The sequence below is a fragment of the Canis aureus genome, chromosome 15, assembly GCF_053574225.1.
Source record: "Canis aureus isolate CA01 chromosome 15, VMU_Caureus_v.1.0, whole genome shotgun sequence".
Lineage (NCBI taxonomy): Eukaryota > Metazoa > Chordata > Mammalia > Carnivora > Canidae > Canis > Canis aureus.
This window is the reverse complement of record NC_135625.1, coordinates 47,437,277-47,454,484: the sequence shown is the minus strand read 5'-3', so window position 1 is coordinate 47,454,484 and position 17,208 is coordinate 47,437,277. Positions and strand designations below refer to the sequence as shown.

Sequence of the window (17,208 nt, the reverse complement as noted above, 5' to 3'; positions counted from 1 at the left end):
ACTGGAGGCTCCTTGGGAGGCTTAAGCAGAAGACAGCTGACCCCCAGGAAACCATGCCTTCTCTTCAGCTCCATGCAAGCTCTGGGGTCTATGAGAGCTTCTGGTTTCTTATCTCTGCACAGTTAGTTCCTTTTCCACCTTCTGCCCTCCACACAATCCCAAGAGCACCCTCTCATACACCTCCTCCTTCATCCCAGCCCCAAAGTGTGATTCCCAGGGGAACTAACCTGAGACAAATATGATCCTATTTTTGCTTTAAAAACACACATGCAAGTACACACACAGGAAGACATACAGAGAGACACACCAAAATAGTAAGCACATAATTAAAAGGAAAAGCTTTTGAAAACATGATCAAAAAAATAAAAAAAAGAAGAAATGGCAAAAGAATAAATTGAACATAAAGATTTTGTTATCCAAAGATATATCACAGAATAAAAATTTACACTACACTATCTTTTAAAGTTATATTAGTTTCCCTCTGGATCATCCACTAGTCTCTTACATAATGTACCTGATATATACAACAATACTGTGCAACTCAGGAATAATAGGTAGAAGAAAATTTAAGAGTTCATGTGGCACCAAAACTGTCAGCACTTATTAACAAAATGAAGCACAAAGATGTTCAAGAATACCAGCACATCTATGGAAAAGATTTTGAGGAAACATTTTTACGAGGTTCAGACTTTTGTGACACCTCAAAAACATACTTGGATAAGATTCTATTCCCCTAAGACTCCAGAAAGCTATCTACCTGGCAGTTAAGCAATTTTATATCGCTCTTAAGTCAACACAGCACTCCGAATTTTAAAATTTCTATCACCTGCATATCTTAATGAAAGAAAAGGTAAAATTAAGTCTGTCTATGATGGACGAATGGGAAGGAAAAAAGAAATCAATCCAACACAATAAACAGTTCAAGTCCCAGGAATGGCCAAACCACTGCATGACAACAGGAACCCACAGCTGGTGGGTGTGGGAAAGCATATTTAAACCGGGCCTGCTGGAGAAGGAGGTAGGTGGAGAGAGAAACCAGCTGAGTAATCAGTGCCCCAAGTGAAAAGGAATCCCCTTTGAGGAGAGACTTTCCATTATTACTTCTAAAACTTGGGTACAAAAAAAAAAAAAAAAAAAACTTGGGTACAGCACAGGCTACACATCTTTAAGAAAAACTATAATATGTCTCTCTGCAGAAACAGTCACTTCCACCACCATCTATATACCAGATACTCTATAAGATAGGTACTGTAATTATCAATGGACATAGCAGCAGAAGAAAAAAGCCTACAAAAAAAGGGGGGGATAATAAAATTTTATAATCAAATTATGATTCCCAGTGAAATCAGATTTAAGATCTCAGACTATTCACACATTATTACATATACTTAATGAGGATCTTTCTGTACTTACAATGCATTTCTTTCTTAAAGCATTCCCAAGAGTAACAGAAAACATTTTGGACAAAAAAAACAAATCCATCTATTAGTTTTACACAACTCTTGATAATTCTACTGCCTGTTATGGTCAAAGAGCCAACAAAACATACATGACTTCACTTTAATGATATCTCACTGTATTAATGAAGACTTCCTCAGAAAGATGATATCTAGAATACTTAACTCAAAACTAAATTTACTGCAATTTGTCTACAAGCATCTCATGTTAGTGACAGCTAAGTGGGAATTGATCTGACATTCTGGCTAACTAGTCTCACTGATGCTACTATGGGCTTAAAAATGAACCTCTAGGGACACCTGGGTGGCTCAGTGGTTGAGTGTCTGTCTGCCTTTGGCTCAGGTCATGACCCTGGGGTCCCAGGATCAAGTCCCACATTGGGCTCCTGTGAGGAGCCTGCTTCTCTCTCTGCCTTGTCTTTGCCTCTCTGTGTGTTTCTCTCATGAACAAATAAATAAAATTTTAAAAAAATGAAGTTCTAACTTTAGACATTTTGCTGAGAGAACTGTTGATTCCCACTTCACCTTACAAATTTTAACCTGGCCAACATTAGGAAACATAAGCACGAAAATCCATACATTATCCGGTGCTTCAGATGAAATGAGATGTCATTTTCACTTCAAGGCACTACTGTACCAGCCATCCCTTCACAGGGTGAATGTAATAAAATATGTATGAATAAATAATTTGAATTATTTTTCCCTTTCCGAAGGTCATCCCTTCAATCACAGGGGTTGGAAGAACTTGGTAGGGTGAGAAGCTTTATTGTTGCTCAGAAGTTTGAAGTTATGTGGATCTTAATGAACCAATCACTATGTAGCCTTTTGCAACAGCTAAAAGCCACAATGGAATACAGAGTATAAGCATTCAATGTCAAGTCAGGTAAACGACCTAATGTTAGGATTTTCTACAATAAATCATTACCTTTCCCTTCTGTTATTAGAAAATTACACACTCCAAACCCAAGAGGGTTTATATAGCAAGATAGTTTATACTGCCCTGGTATTCCTACAATATAAAATAAAACTTATACAAATATGAAGTAAAATAAAAACATATAAAATGTTTAGTGCTAATGTTGAAGTAAGAATGGAAAAACTCATTCATAAGTAACATTTATACACTTTCTAGCTTAGTCAAACCTAAGAGTTTTTTAATATGGTCATAATGTATGTGACTTATGGAATACATAATAATGAATGCCATCTCCTATTAATGACAAGAATACTAATATTTTTATCCTGAGTTATCTGGCTTACTGAAGAGCATTATAGGTCAGCCCAATACTTGTAAAATCTAAGCCTCAAAAGTAATCTGTAACTAAGAAATTGTAAGAGGTATCATTACCAAAAAATAAGTCTCTAGGCCATTAGCCTCACCTCACTCCACACCATCATCCTAACAATAAAAGAGCTCATTTTATTGAGCTCTTCTGATGTGCCAGGACTCTCTGCTCAGGCCCTTACAAGAAATATTCCAGTTAATATTCACAACAGTCTTCGAGAGAAGAAGATATTGTCATCATTTTACAGATAAGGAAGCTGAGGCTTAATGAGGTGATTTCAAACAAGAGCATAACCAGTGGTAATGGGTCAGAAATGGCACCTCTATGGTTTCACACAGTAGGAAAAATGAACAGATGAAGATTTAAAATTAATTCAAATGACAAAATTAGAAATTAGCAGAAAGAGAGAAAAAATACCCATAAACCTCAGGATTACCTAGGGCCTTGAAAAGTTCTTCTCGTACAGCAGAGGTGAATTTTCTGACCAGACACAATGTGGTCACAATAGCAAAAAGCAAATTGTAGGATAATACAATATAGAAATTTCCCAGCCAATTAAACCTTCCAAAGTCTCCAAGTAGATCAAATCTAGTGATTCCTGTTAAAAATAAATAAAATAACCCTTAATAAAATCAGGTACAATATATTTAAATGTTACAAAATAAAGTACAAATCAGATCAAATTCCATGGACTTTCTCATTTCTGTTCGTGGGAATCCTAGTTAGAATATGTAATTGTTATCTTAAGGAACCTCAGCCAGCCCTAACCTACTTTCTCCGTGTGTCACAGTCTCTTGGAAGTGATGAGGTTGGAGTGAATGTCCCTTGTCACTCACTATACTTACCCTGACAAGAAATCCACTGTGCTGCTCATGGGGAGAAAGGGCACAGTATGCTCAACTCAAATATGAAGAGTCAGATGGAGTCTGACGGAGAAGACAGTGGACAAACCTTCAGACCTCCCACTCCCCACTGCTTGGCTCCTCCCTCCATGCAGGTCCCAGGTCAAACATCACTTTCTTGGAGAGGGCAACTGTTTCCTCTACATGAAAGAGCTGGACCCTCCATGGCCATCTATCCTAATTACATTTCTTTGTAACACATACTACTTGAAATATTTCTTTTCCTTTCTGGTTTATTTATTGCCTACCTTCCCTACTAGTACTACTACTAAGTTCTATGAGAAAAAGGACTTTGTTTGTTTCACTTCTATAATCCCAGTGCCCAGGGCAATGCTTATATATACATAATAGTTACCACATAAACAAATAAACAACTAGGGTGATTCCTTTCTGGGTTGGCAAGCTGGGGAGTGGGAATGAAAACATTATTAATCTGAACCGGATACTACAGGCTTGTGGAGTAAAATGGCAAACCTAGAGAGGCAGTTATTTTATATATATATTGAAGTTACATAAATTCACCTACATACATTTTAAAAAACAAGTCTTTTTATTCAAAAAAATAATTCAAACAGTCATCCTATTCAGTAATTATGTGCCCTAGACCAAATACTTATTGAAAAGAATACGTGAATGCTAGGATTTCTCTGACCACTGTAAATAATTAAGTAAACAACATTTAGGTAGTCAGTCCAGCGACAGATGATGGGACTGCTGGAAGAGGTACTTGGGGCCATACAAAATTTTAACCACAAAGGACTGTATAAACAAAATCCAGTATCTTTATTTTAGGAGTGGTCTAAGGATTTCAAGAGTAACCAAACTCCACTTCATATCAGCTGACTTTTAAACTTAGCTCTCATCCCCACCCAAAGCAATCCATAACCTGTTATAGAGACCACAAAAGCAGTGCATAGAGACAACAGAAAAACCTTCATATCCAAAAGTATCACAAAAATAGGTTTCAAGAAGTAGTTCTTCTATGGCCACATTTACACAGGGCCAACGTATTTGAACTTGAGAAACAATAATCTATCTACCATAATATTTTAAAGAGAAGATTAATAAAAACATACAATAAAATATCTTTTTAAAGAAAATAAAGGGACCCAGACTCCACATAGAATATGCCACATAGACTACACCCTGAACCTGGCTGAGGTACCACACTGGGACAATGGTGCCATGCACTGAGCACAGTGACAATGGAAGGTAAGTTATGAACAACGGGAAGTGCTTTCACTAGGACTATCTTGGTGGATTCAACTTGATATCCTGAGAGTCAGGGCCAAGACCTAATATGAAACCCCAGACAGAGAGCAATCTTTTCAGTATATGTGTGGCCCTAAAGACATCTCAGGTTGACCTCACAGACAGAAATCCAGGAGGATGTTGCTATCGTGCACCAAAGAGTACCAGACAAAATACTAGATTACAGGGACTAGTTACAAAGATGCTGGTGTTTCTAATTTAATTTAATCTTTTAAATATCTAACTGATATTGTCTGACTAAAAGATCACTCTGGACAACACATGCAGCTCTTCAATTCTTAAAACCTGTAAGACTGAACAGCAAGAACTTGGAAACAATCACTTCCTTCAACTTCTGTCTGAGAGGTTTATGTGACAGCAATTATTAAACTTTAAATGTACTTTGTTAGAAGCACCAACACTTAAAACATAACAATACTTAAAATTTTAATTTAACACTTATTGTACAAATTTATTATTCTTCAACATCTCTATTTCTGGAGAAAGATATAAAACGGTATTAAAGCAGCATATTTTAAAATATTACTAACTAAAAAAACCTCAATTATCAAATATTGCTATTTAACTCTTCTAGTCAAATACTGAAATGCTCACTCCTATTCAGAAGTCATTTCCTTAAAAGATGAGTAAAATACACACCAGGTAAAAAGCCTAGTTAGTCAAGCAGTGGCTAAGCATAAGCCATATTATCTGGATTATCTGGGAATAAAATACATTAAGATGCAGTTGAAAATGTTTTATGCATAATTCCTTGAATAAAGATCTTTTTCTAGTCATACCTATACAAGAACCAAAGTACAAAACCTCATTTCAGGAAAGAGCTGGTTACTCCACCTCCAATATAAATCACGAGAATTTTCCTTCATTAGCTCACCTGAGCAGACTCTGATTTCTAGCAAGCATACTCCTGTTCTTTACTAGCAAAAAGAAGCGAAAGAGAGTTTATAAAGGTGGACACACTTAAGGATCATTAAAGTAACTTTATCAAAAAATCATATATACTGGCATCTCACACAAATGGCTGACATGATATGATATGGCTTTAATGTAAGATTGCCAAAAAGAACACACATATCTTGTCATAAAAGATAAATGTATAAGTTAAATGTCCTCTGACAAAACACTGAGATTGGGGGATCTGGGTGGCTCAGTTGGTTAAGTGTCTGACTCTTGATTTTGTCTCTGGTCATAATCTCAGGGTCATTGCTTAAAGCAAAAATAAAAACAATGTATTATAGGGTTTATAACATGGGTGCAAATAAAATGTATGATAACAAAAGCAGGAAGACTGGGAGGGAAGAAATGGAAGTATGCTGTGGGAAGGCTCTTCTACTAAGTGCTATGATTTTACAGTAATGGCTAATAGGCCAACAAAGGAGATAAAATGGAATCTTTTTAATGCATTTTTATCCAGAAAAATGAAGATAACGAGGAAAAAGGGAACAAAGAAGAGATGGAAAGAAATAAATCATAAAGAGCAAGACTGTAGATTCAAACATAATATCAATAATTACATTTGAAGTAAATGGTCTAAACATCCAAATTCAAGAATGAAGATTAATAGATTGAATAAAAAAGCAAGACCCAACTCTACATTATCTGTAAAAAAAACAACTATTTAAATATAAAGATACAAATATATTGAAAGTATAAGAATAGAAAAAAATATACTATGTAACCATAATCAAAAAATTGCTGACATGGCTCTTCAATGTCACACAAAGTAGATTTTATAGCAAAGAAGACTACCAGGGATAAAGAATGTCACCATCATCATCATAATTATAAAGGGGTCAATTCATCAAGAGAACATAATAGCCCTAAATATTTATGCATCTAATAACAGAACTTCAAAATACATGAAGCAAAAACAGAAATGTAAGAAGAAATAAACCAATCCATATTTTTAGTAGATTTCAAAACCCTTCTTTCAATAAATTATAAAACAGTTATAAAATCAGTAAGGATACAAAGAACTTCAGTAATATTATCAGCTAATTTGATCTGACATTCATAGAACGTTCTACCCACCAATACAATACACCTTTTCAAGCACATAGAGAAGATCCATGAGGACAGACCATGTTCTAGGCCATAAAGCAAGTCTCAATAAATTCAAAATGATTCAAGTCATATAAAATATATTTCCTCACTACATGGAATTAAATTAGAAATCATTAACAGATCTCTCTGGAAAATCCTCAAATATGTGGAAACTAAGTAATAGGCTTCTAAATAATCCATGGTCAAGAGATGAAAAAAAAAAAAGGAAAGTCAGAAAGGATATTGAGCTGAATGAAAATGGAAACACTACAGATCAAAATTCAGAGGAGTGCAGCCAAAGCAGTACTTAGAAACTCATAGTGCTAAGTGCCAGTGTTAAAAAATAAAGAAGATCTCAAATCAGAGAACTCAGCTTCAATTTTAAGAAAACAGAAAAATAAGAAAAAAATAAACCCCAAAATAAGCAGAAGAAAGTAAATAAGAGAGAATCAATGAAAGGAAAATAGAGAAAAATAAATGAAACTAAAAACTAGTCCTTTGAGAAGATCAGTAAAAATCAATAAACCTCTTGGGGCTCCTGATTCTTGATTTCAGCTCAGGTCATGATCTCAGGGTCGTGGGATCGAGACCTACAAGGGGTTCCAAGCTCAGCAGGAAGTCTGCTTGAGATGTGCTCTCTCTCTTTCCCTCTACCCTTCCCCTAACTCGAGCATCTGTGCACTCTCTAATAATTTTTTTTAAATCACTCTAGCAACACTATTAAAGAAAAAAAAAAGACACAAATTACCAATATTAGCTAGGAGTAGGTAAATAACACTGCAGTACACTGATATATCTATCTATACTAGAGGGATAATAAAGGAACTTTATGCCAAAATACTTGATAACATAGATAAAATAAACAAATTCCTTAAAATACATTAACAAACTCACTCAAGAAGAAATTAAAAAGCTGAGTAGTCCTCTATCTATAAAAGAAATAGAATTTGCTGTTAAAACCTTTCCACAAAGTAAATTCCAGGCCCAAATGGCTTCTTCACTGGTGAACTATATCAAACATTGACAGAGAAAAGACCCCAATTCTATAAAAACTCATTGTCTTAAAAAAAAAAACAAAACTCATTGTCTTAGTCCTTTAGGGTTGCTATAACAAAATGTCCTAGACTGAGTGGCTTACAAACAACAGACATTTATCTCTCACAGTTAGTTCTGCAGGCTACAAATCCAAGATCAAGGCTCCAAAAGACTTGGTGTCTGGGTCCACTTCCTGGTTCACAGACAGCTATCTTTTTCACTGTAACCTCACAGGACAGAAAGGGCAAAAGAACTCTCTGGGGCCTCTTTCATAAGGGCACTGATCCCACTCATGAAGGTGGAGCTTCATGACCTATCACCTCCCACAGGCCCCATCCTAATATGCATCACACTAGGGATTAAGTTTCTACATACGAATTTTGGAGGGACACAAACATTTAGTGGATAGTATTTACCCAGCAAATTGAAGAGAAGGAAATACTTCTGATACTTTCAATCAAGATAACATTACTTACATAATCAAAACCAGAAAAAAATTATTAACAAGAAAAGAGAACTACAGATCTATGCACTCATAAATACCAATACAAAAATCCTAAGTAAAATTTTATCAAATTAAACCCAACAAAAAAAAAGGGGGGGGGGTTACTATGTCATGACCAAGTGGGATATATCCCAGGAATGCCAAGGTTGGTTTAACATTCAAGAATCACTCAGTGTAATTCAGCACATTAACGGTTTAAAAAAGAAAGCCATGTGATTATGTCACCAGATGCAGAAAAAGCATTTAACAAAATCCTACATCCAATAAAAACTCCAGCAAAAGAGAAAAAAAGGAAACCTCCTCAACCTGGTGAGAGGCATCTACCAAAATAAACAAGCAAAAAAATACTACCGCTTTTATCAGGTAACAGTAAAGAACAGAATGCTTTATTGCTATGGTGAGAAGTCAAGATTGTCTGCTCCCACTACTTCTATTCAACATTGTGCTCAAAGCTCCAGGTACTGCAACAGACAACAGACAAGAAAAATAAAGCATCCATATTGGAAAGGATGAAATAAAACTAACTTTATTCACAGACATTATCATCATCAACAAAAATTCAACAAAATCTACAAAACACATACTATCACTAATAAGTGAGTTTAGCAAGGTTGCAGAATAAAAGATCAATATATACAAATCACTTGTATCTCTATATCTCTATGTACCAGCCATTAACATTCTTAAATAAGAAATTAAATTTTTAGGGATGCCTGGGTGGCTCAGCAGTTAAGCATCTGCCTTTGGCTCAGGGCATGGTTCTGGAGTCCTGGGATCGAGTCCTGCATTGGGCTCCCTGCATGGAGCCTGATTTTCCCTCTGCCTATGTCTCTGCCTCTCTCTGTGTCTCTCTCACGAATAAACAGATAAAATCTTTAAAAAAAAAGAAATTAAATTTTTAAAGAAATATCATTACAATAGCATCAAATGTGCAAGACCGAAACAAAAAATGCATATGATGCAGAGACAAATTAAAGAACTAAATAAGTATAGTGTTCAGGGACTAAAAGACTCAATATTGTAAAGATGTTAATCCTCTCCAGTTTGTTCTACAGATTCAACACAATCCAAAACCCTCATAGACATTTGTGTAGAAAATGACAAGCTAATTTAAAAAGCCACAGGGAATGCAAAGAACTCAGAATAACTAAAACCACTCTCAAAAAGAATAGATTTCACTGCCTGATCTCAAGTCTTACAATCTATAGCAATCCAGACAGTATGGTATTGATGTAAAGACAAATAGCAATGGAAAAAAATAGAGTCCAGAAATAAACTCACACCCATACATACATGGACAGCTGATTTTCCATGAAGTTTTCAAGGCCATTCAGTATAGACTTTTCATGCAGTGGTGCTAGAATAACTGGTTACCCATATGCAAAAACAAATCTCAATTCATACCTCATACTTAACAGAAAATTAACTCATACTATAAATATAAATTAACTCAAAATGGGTCTAAGGACAGACCTAAGATCTAAGGACAGGACCTAAAAGTATAAAACTTCTAGAAGAAAATATAGGAGATAATCTTAGTGACTTGGGGTTAGGGAAAAATATACCAAAGCATAATCCAAAAAGAAACTTGGTAAATCTGACTTCATCAAAATTAAGGATGTCTGTCCTTTGAAAGATATTGTTAAAAGAATAAAAAGACAAGCCATCAAATGGGAAAAATATTTGCAAATCACATATCTTGACAAGGAACTTTTACCAAAAAAAAAAGAGGAACTTTTATTTAGAATATGTAAACAGCACCCAGCACTCAAGAATGAGAAAATAATCCCAATTTTTAAAATAAGCCAAAGATCTGAATAGATACTTCACCAAAGATATACAGACAACAAGTGACACTTTAGTCATCTGGGAAATGCAAGGTAAGTCCATAAAAACATACCACTACACACCTATTAAAATGCCAAACATTCACTGATGGACTCTACCAGTGTTAGTGAAGAATGGAGAGGAACCAGGATTGCCATGACTTGTGCTGAGAATGCAAAATGGATAAGTACTTTGGGACAGTTTGGCAGTTTCTTAAAAATGAAGCACGCACCAAGCTTTCCATTTCTAGTTATTACCCAAGAGAAACAAAAGCATATGCCCATACAGAGACCTGGATGTGAATGTTCACAGTAACTTTACTTAAAATAGCCAAAAATCATGAACAATTCAAAAGTCCTTCAGTGGGTGATAGGATAAACAAATTGTGGTCCATACATAAAATGAAACACTACTCAATAAAAAATGAACTATTGACACGTGCAACAACCTGGGTGAATCTTAAAATATGCCGGTGAAAAAAAGCCAGACAAAAAACAGTACATATTGCATGATTTCATTTATGTAAAATTCCAGGAATGTGAACTAATCTATAGTTATAAAAAGCAGGTCAGTTGTTGCCTGGGGATACAGGGTGGGGGTGTGATACAGTGGGAGAGGTGTGAAGGAGGAATTACACACGGCTGAAAAGAAACATTTTGAGGTGACATATATGTTCACTATCTTGATTATGGTGATGGTATCACAGGTGTACAAATATGTCAAAACTTGTAAAAAAAAAAAAAAACCAAACTTGTCAACTATACACTTTAAATATGTACAGCTTATGGTATGTCAATTATACCTCAGTAAAGCTGTTAAAATACATTTATTAGGCTTCAGGCTAAAAACACCCCATAGCATGCATGCCTATATTATTAGTTTATGGCTGTGGCAATTAGATTTAATTAGAAATTCTGTATTTCTATATTTGTTCTTGTGTTATAAGTTAAATTTTTACAGTATTTTTCAGTTCCTATCATATTCCTAACACTATACACGTAGCATAGGAGCTACAGAGTAAGTATGTAAGATATTTATTCCCTTCATGGAACTGACAGTCTCCTAAGAGACTTTCAAAATATATTTCATATATATTTCCAGCACAACTAAATGTCTTTGTACAGTTAAGTAAAATGGGAAATGAAGCATGAATTCCCTGTGTGTCTGCCCTGTGCAGACCACCTCTTTCCTCAAGGAACTCACAGTTTTATGGAGGGAAGAGAGAAGTAAGCATTTAGAACACAATATGCCCAGTGACGAGGCAGATATGTGGAGCATTAGGAAGGGTGATTTGAGAGCATACAGGAGGGATGGCTGAAGGGTGGAGACTCAGGGGGAGCTTTCTCTGTGGAGTTAATGGCTGAGCCAAGTCTCCAGTGACATGTCAGGTGTGCCAGGGAGTGGATGGTGAAGAAAATCATTCTTGTCAGATGAAGTCCCATGTTCTAAGGCATGTAAAGTAGAGCAGTACTTTGTTCTCGCTCAGCACACCCAAAGACCACCACTATTATTGACAGGTTCAGAATGAGTAAGGCTTGGATTGGCAAGAAACGAAGCTGGACATACAAGGAGGGGTTAGGTTTAAAGGACCTCCTATGCCACCTTAGGGAGACAGAATCTTATTCTAATGGCAAAAGTCTTTGAAACATAGAGAGCTGGGGAGAGACAGGATCATACTTTCGTTGTAAGAGAAGCGGGGGAGTGCTAAACTAGCCATTAAATCATGAGTAGACTTTGCATGGAGAGGAGGCTGGAGTGTGCTCCTGGTTAGGATTCTATCTATACTATAAAGGCCCCTGCTCTCTGCTCCCCCTTCCTTTATAATAAACAGAGAACATTCAAAGGCTGACTCATGATCATTAAAAATAGGTAGACCTCAGGATTAGTTAGATTACCACATCAAGGAAACATAAGAGAGAGCAAATATTTACTGTCTACTGTTCTACTGTGTAAGGGTCTTTAAAAAAATAATAGTTTATTAAGATGAAATTCACATATCATAAAATTAATGATTTTAAAGTAAACAATCCAGTGCACTGAGTACATTCACAATGTTGTGTAAATCTATCTAGTTCCAAAACACTTTCATCACCACAAAGTGAAACCCCAGACCCATTAAGCAGTTTCTCTCCATCACCCCTCCTCCCAGTCCCTGGCAACCGCAACCACTAACTTTCTTTCTCTGTCAAGTTTTCTATTCAGGACATTTCATATAAATGGAATATTACAACTTGTGGCTTTTTGTGCCTAATTTTACTTAGGATCATGTTTTCAAGGTTTATCTATATTGCGCCAGAATACCACTCTTTTTGGTTTTTTTTTCCTTTTTTTATTTAATTGTAGTAAAACACAACATAGAATTTACCATCTGAACCATTTTAATGATGTTAAGTACATTCATGCTCTTATACAACTAACTTCTAGAACTTTCATCTTACAAAACTGAAACTGTACCCATTTCCCTCTCCCCGCCCCAGACCCTGGTGACCACCATTACCCCCTCCTGTCTCTATGATTTAGATGACTCTAGGGGCCTCATGTAAGTGGAATCACACAGTATTTGTTTTTTCATGACTGGATATTTTTACTCAGACATCATTTCTTTTAATGGTTGAATAATATTCCACTGCATGTACTGGACCACAATCTGCCTACGCATTTTTATCTGTCAATGAATTCTTGGGTTGTTTCTACCTTTGGGTTGTTATAAGGGTCTTTTAAAAAAAAAAAAAATACTAGGATCAAACAAGCTTAAAACATAGAAAAACAACCAGGATGGAAGCAAGACACTTGATTTCCTATTCCAAAACTACAGTCCACACTCAACATGGGGCACCCAGTGACACCACAAATATTTATTAACTAGATGCTGAAAGGAATAAAAAGATGCATAAAATATAGTCTTGTCCTTTAAGGGATGTATAGTTTCTTGAGAAAGCCAATAGATGCAGATAAGTGTAACACAAGGTGGAATGCATAAAAATCTGAGAGCTTCTTGTGTGACTAGCCTGTGACCTGGCCTTAGAGGACGAGGAGGAACGGGACAGGCAGACAGATACAAGGACAGGACTGTGGGAGCAATGGGAACGAAAACTCAGAGAGAAGTGTATTTGCAAATATCAAACCAATTTTAGTCACAACTATTTACATGCTACAAATTCATTTTGTCCTAATACGAAGGCAACTTAATTAGTAGTCCAGATGAACTAGAGTATGTGAATTTTAATAAACTAAAGCCAGTGAAAGAGAATGCACTATCCAAGAAGCATCTAAGTGCTCACTTTCAAACAGGTGATCATTTAAGCCTTCTAAATTGGACAGGGACTGTCTGCTCTCTTCCAGAAGAAAACATCCAGAGATGGAGCCTCCATGGTGTCCCTCTATAATACTTCCTCATTTAGAAAGTATTTCTTCAGTTCACTTGCTTTGGTTTCACTTCTTTATTCTCCTCAAAGAAAAGAACACATGGTTAAGAATCTACTTCATGAACATTCCCTAACAATGAAGTATTAAAATAAAATCATATATTCAGCTCTCTGCTTGGATGTTTACAGGAGTCTGGCTCTTTTCATTTTTTTTCTAAGGGAAATAAGAAGCAGCAGCAAATGTGAAAAATGTTAATAAGATGAAACTGAGTATCACCATTAGGTGTCAGCATGAAGAACTAGAAGCATCTAATATAACTCTCAGGTTTCTGCTTTGGCCTATTAGAAAGTGGCCAAAGACTGAGGGGAAATAGGAGAAAGGGAGGAAGAAACAGAGAGACACACTCAGGTGTGGGTCCTGCTGTAGAAATGGCCAGTGTGGGCTGGCACCCAAATGGAGTACAGAGTTAGGATTATTTGTTATTTGCTCAAGGGTAAGTTCTGGGTGGGAGGTTTGGGTTTGGGGACAAGTGTATGGGTATGGCTGAGAGCAGTAAAAGAGATAGCTGAGGAATGGTCAAAAAAAGAAGAAAGAAATAGGGAAATGAGGACCAGAAATAAAGAAAGAAGTAATATGGGAAGTGGGATTATAAACAGCAAATGTTATGGAGATAAGACAACAGAATCCACAAGATCGAATATTTAAGAGGTCACTGGTGACCCGAACAAAATGAGATAATTGTTTAGGGTCTGAAATTCATTTTCAGATAACTGAGTTCCAATAGAGGAAATGATTTCAACTCCTACTGGACGACACACTGAGGTCAGGAGTCAATGGAAGGAATAAGAGCGATGACCAGAGTCAGCATCCAGGTAACCCCCAGTGAGGATTTCACATTTCCTGCAGAGGCACTACATATGTCTACATATGCACAGAAGAAGACCTGAAGACCTGGACACTATGCAGAGGGACCTGGGAGTAAAACTGGTGGTCACAAAGAACTGTAGCCTGATCTCTAATTTTAGTATTCTTTATAATTAAGAATCTATTCATGTCTATACTTATATAATTAATTAAAATTAATTTTAAAATATAATCTCTTACAAATAAGGAGATAATATATTCACTGGTCTCAGAACTGACTGTGCAGGTGTGCTATGAAGTATTCTCAGCCAGGCTAGAGGCCTTTCTTCTTAGTACAAAGTAGACCCTTATTATAGCTTACTAACTGGTTTTAATGGTAACATTTTAAAGATTACATCTTAATCCTCTTTCTAACTAAATTATCCTAACTATAATTATTTTCATATAAAAATATTTTATAACAAACTAAAATTTAAAATATTTGAATGTATGTCAACAGACAGTTAAATTATTTAGGTAAGTATGGCCAACATGACTATGTTCCCTGAAACAAGAGTGGCATCAGAAGAATATAAGATACTGGGAATGAGCATTTAGGGACTGGGCATTAGTCTTTTAACTCTTTTACGTATCTGACACAGAATACATTCTCTTTATTATCACAAACTAGATATATAAAATTTACTCTTCAGATATAAGAATAATACTAATCAACCAAAAATCAATTAGTGCCACTCTCTCTGCAACATAACTGGATATAAGTAAGTTATATACAAATTTTTGCTGACAATTTTTCAAGAGGGAATTTAAGATTATTTTTACATCAAAGTCATAGTTAGGAATACATATTATGATGCATAATCCTATTTTGCACTTCTCATTTCTAACTATCACTTACTTTTGTTTTACACTGAGAATTGGAAAGAAACGGCCCAGGGTAAAAATTAACAGTGTATGTATGAAACCCCCAAAAAAGACCTCTCCAAGGTGGACCAATTTTTAAACAGATTCCCTTCATCTCCTGCAAGATTAGGGACTAGATGGGACCCAGATGAGAAATACTAAAAAATAAATTCAAGGTGATTCAAAGGGGTAAATATTCTTGTTTTAATATTACAAGCACATTTTCTTTTAAAAGTCTGCATTTGGGTTTTGTATAATTTTACAAGTTACAGAAAGAGCTTCAGGATAACAGAATAACTATAGAAATTATTTATTTAAGACTTTACTTATTTATTTGACAGAGAGAGGGAGCAAGTGGGAGCACAAACAGGGGGAGCAGCAGAGGGAGAGGGAGAAGCAGACTCCCTGCTGTTGCAAGGGGAGTTGCACAGATAAGCATTTGGCATTGCACAGATAACAGAGTAAGGAGGAGCTCAATCCCAGGACCCTGGGATCATGACCTGAGCTGAAAGCAGACACTAAATCGATTGAGCCACCCAGGCTCAGCCACCCAGGCTTATTCCTTCCAAATTATTATAAAAATAATTTTAAAAAAGAAATTAGTAACAGTACTACAACGTCTGTTGGTTGCATTTGGGAAAAAATTTCCTGGTTAAAGGAGATTGAAAGTAACAATTTGAAAAAATGTTGATCTCTCAGTAGTTTCTTGATTAAGCATAGTCAAGAGCATGTCAGCAATCCTACAAAATCTGTTCTTACAGAATTCATTTCTGCCTTTAAAATATTTTATTGCAGAAAAGTTTGGCCATCTGCAGAGAGTTCCTCAGGCTTGGTCTGGTTTCATGTTCACCTTGTTCGCCAGCCACCTCCTCTAGTCAGGGTCAAACCAAACAGTAAACTGCTTACTGCACATATGGACATCAGGTCCCCCAAAATGATTCTTCAAACCTCAAGTATAAATAGGCAGCAAAACAGTCTTTTGGAAATCACATGCGTGGACACTGACATTACTCTTATAAGGCCTTAATGAGTTCGAATAAGAAATGTTATACTCAGATTCTTTGTGTTTCCTACCGACAACAAAAACATCATTTATATTAATTACATTTAACTGAAAACATGCTCAAAATCTTCCTCACAACTTAATTCCCAGTTGTCAAGTGATATGCTTATAAAATTTACTCTGTGGCAATTTTCCAATTAGTATAAAGCTTTCTGTATTCAAATATAAGAAGCTGATCAAAGGAATTCTTTAATGACTGTCCTCTCACACTAAGCACTGAAGTCTAAAGCTAGAGTTTAATGATGCATCATCTGGTCCACCAGCACCACCAGCTAGCAAATTAAAAAACCAAAAACCAAAAAACTCATAGAACACTTTCATTTTTGAAGCAAAAATATCACCAAATTAATTATTTTATACAGGATTCAATGTATTTTCAATTTACAATCAAAGTAAAAACTATCACTGATAAATTGTTGAAATACAAGAAAAGCTGCTCATATACAGGTAATGTTGGGTTTTCCTTGCTATTTCATTTCTTATTGCACTGTAAGTGATGGGGTGCTGCTGGTGCAATTCCCAGGAGCAGATGAAGGGTCAGGCTTTCCTTGGGAGAGACAACGAGAAAGAGTGAAAACTTTCACAGCTTGGAATCTGGTTGTGAAACGCATCCTCTATTCTAGGCTTATGAGCTTTTCAGCTGGTAAATCAAAACCCTGTTATACACCAGGATAACATTCATGAC

At 35.9% G+C, this 17,208-nt stretch overlaps 1 protein-coding gene across 13 annotated transcripts in view; it reads right to left on the bottom strand.

Annotated features, from left to right (window-relative positions):
* Nucleotides 1-17,208, bottom strand: part of LMBR1 (limb development membrane protein 1) — a 146,423-nt gene that overhangs the window by 7,734 nt on the left and 121,481 nt on the right. For 10 of the 13 annotated variants that reach the window (XR_013353109.1, XR_013353108.1, XM_077849526.1 and 7 more), the window contains one exon: nt 3,180-3,341. The exons of 2 other annotated variants lie outside the window; for them this stretch is intronic. Coding sequence is in view for 9 of the 11 variants with exons in the window: in XM_077849526.1 (XP_077705652.1) it covers nt 3,180-3,341 (162 nt within the window). In the remaining 2 variants the exon portion in view is untranslated. Of the gene's footprint in view, nt 1-3,179; nt 3,342-15,702; nt 17,071-17,208 lie in introns of those variants that run through there. One more of the 13 variants, XM_077849527.1, reaches the window with a different exon arrangement.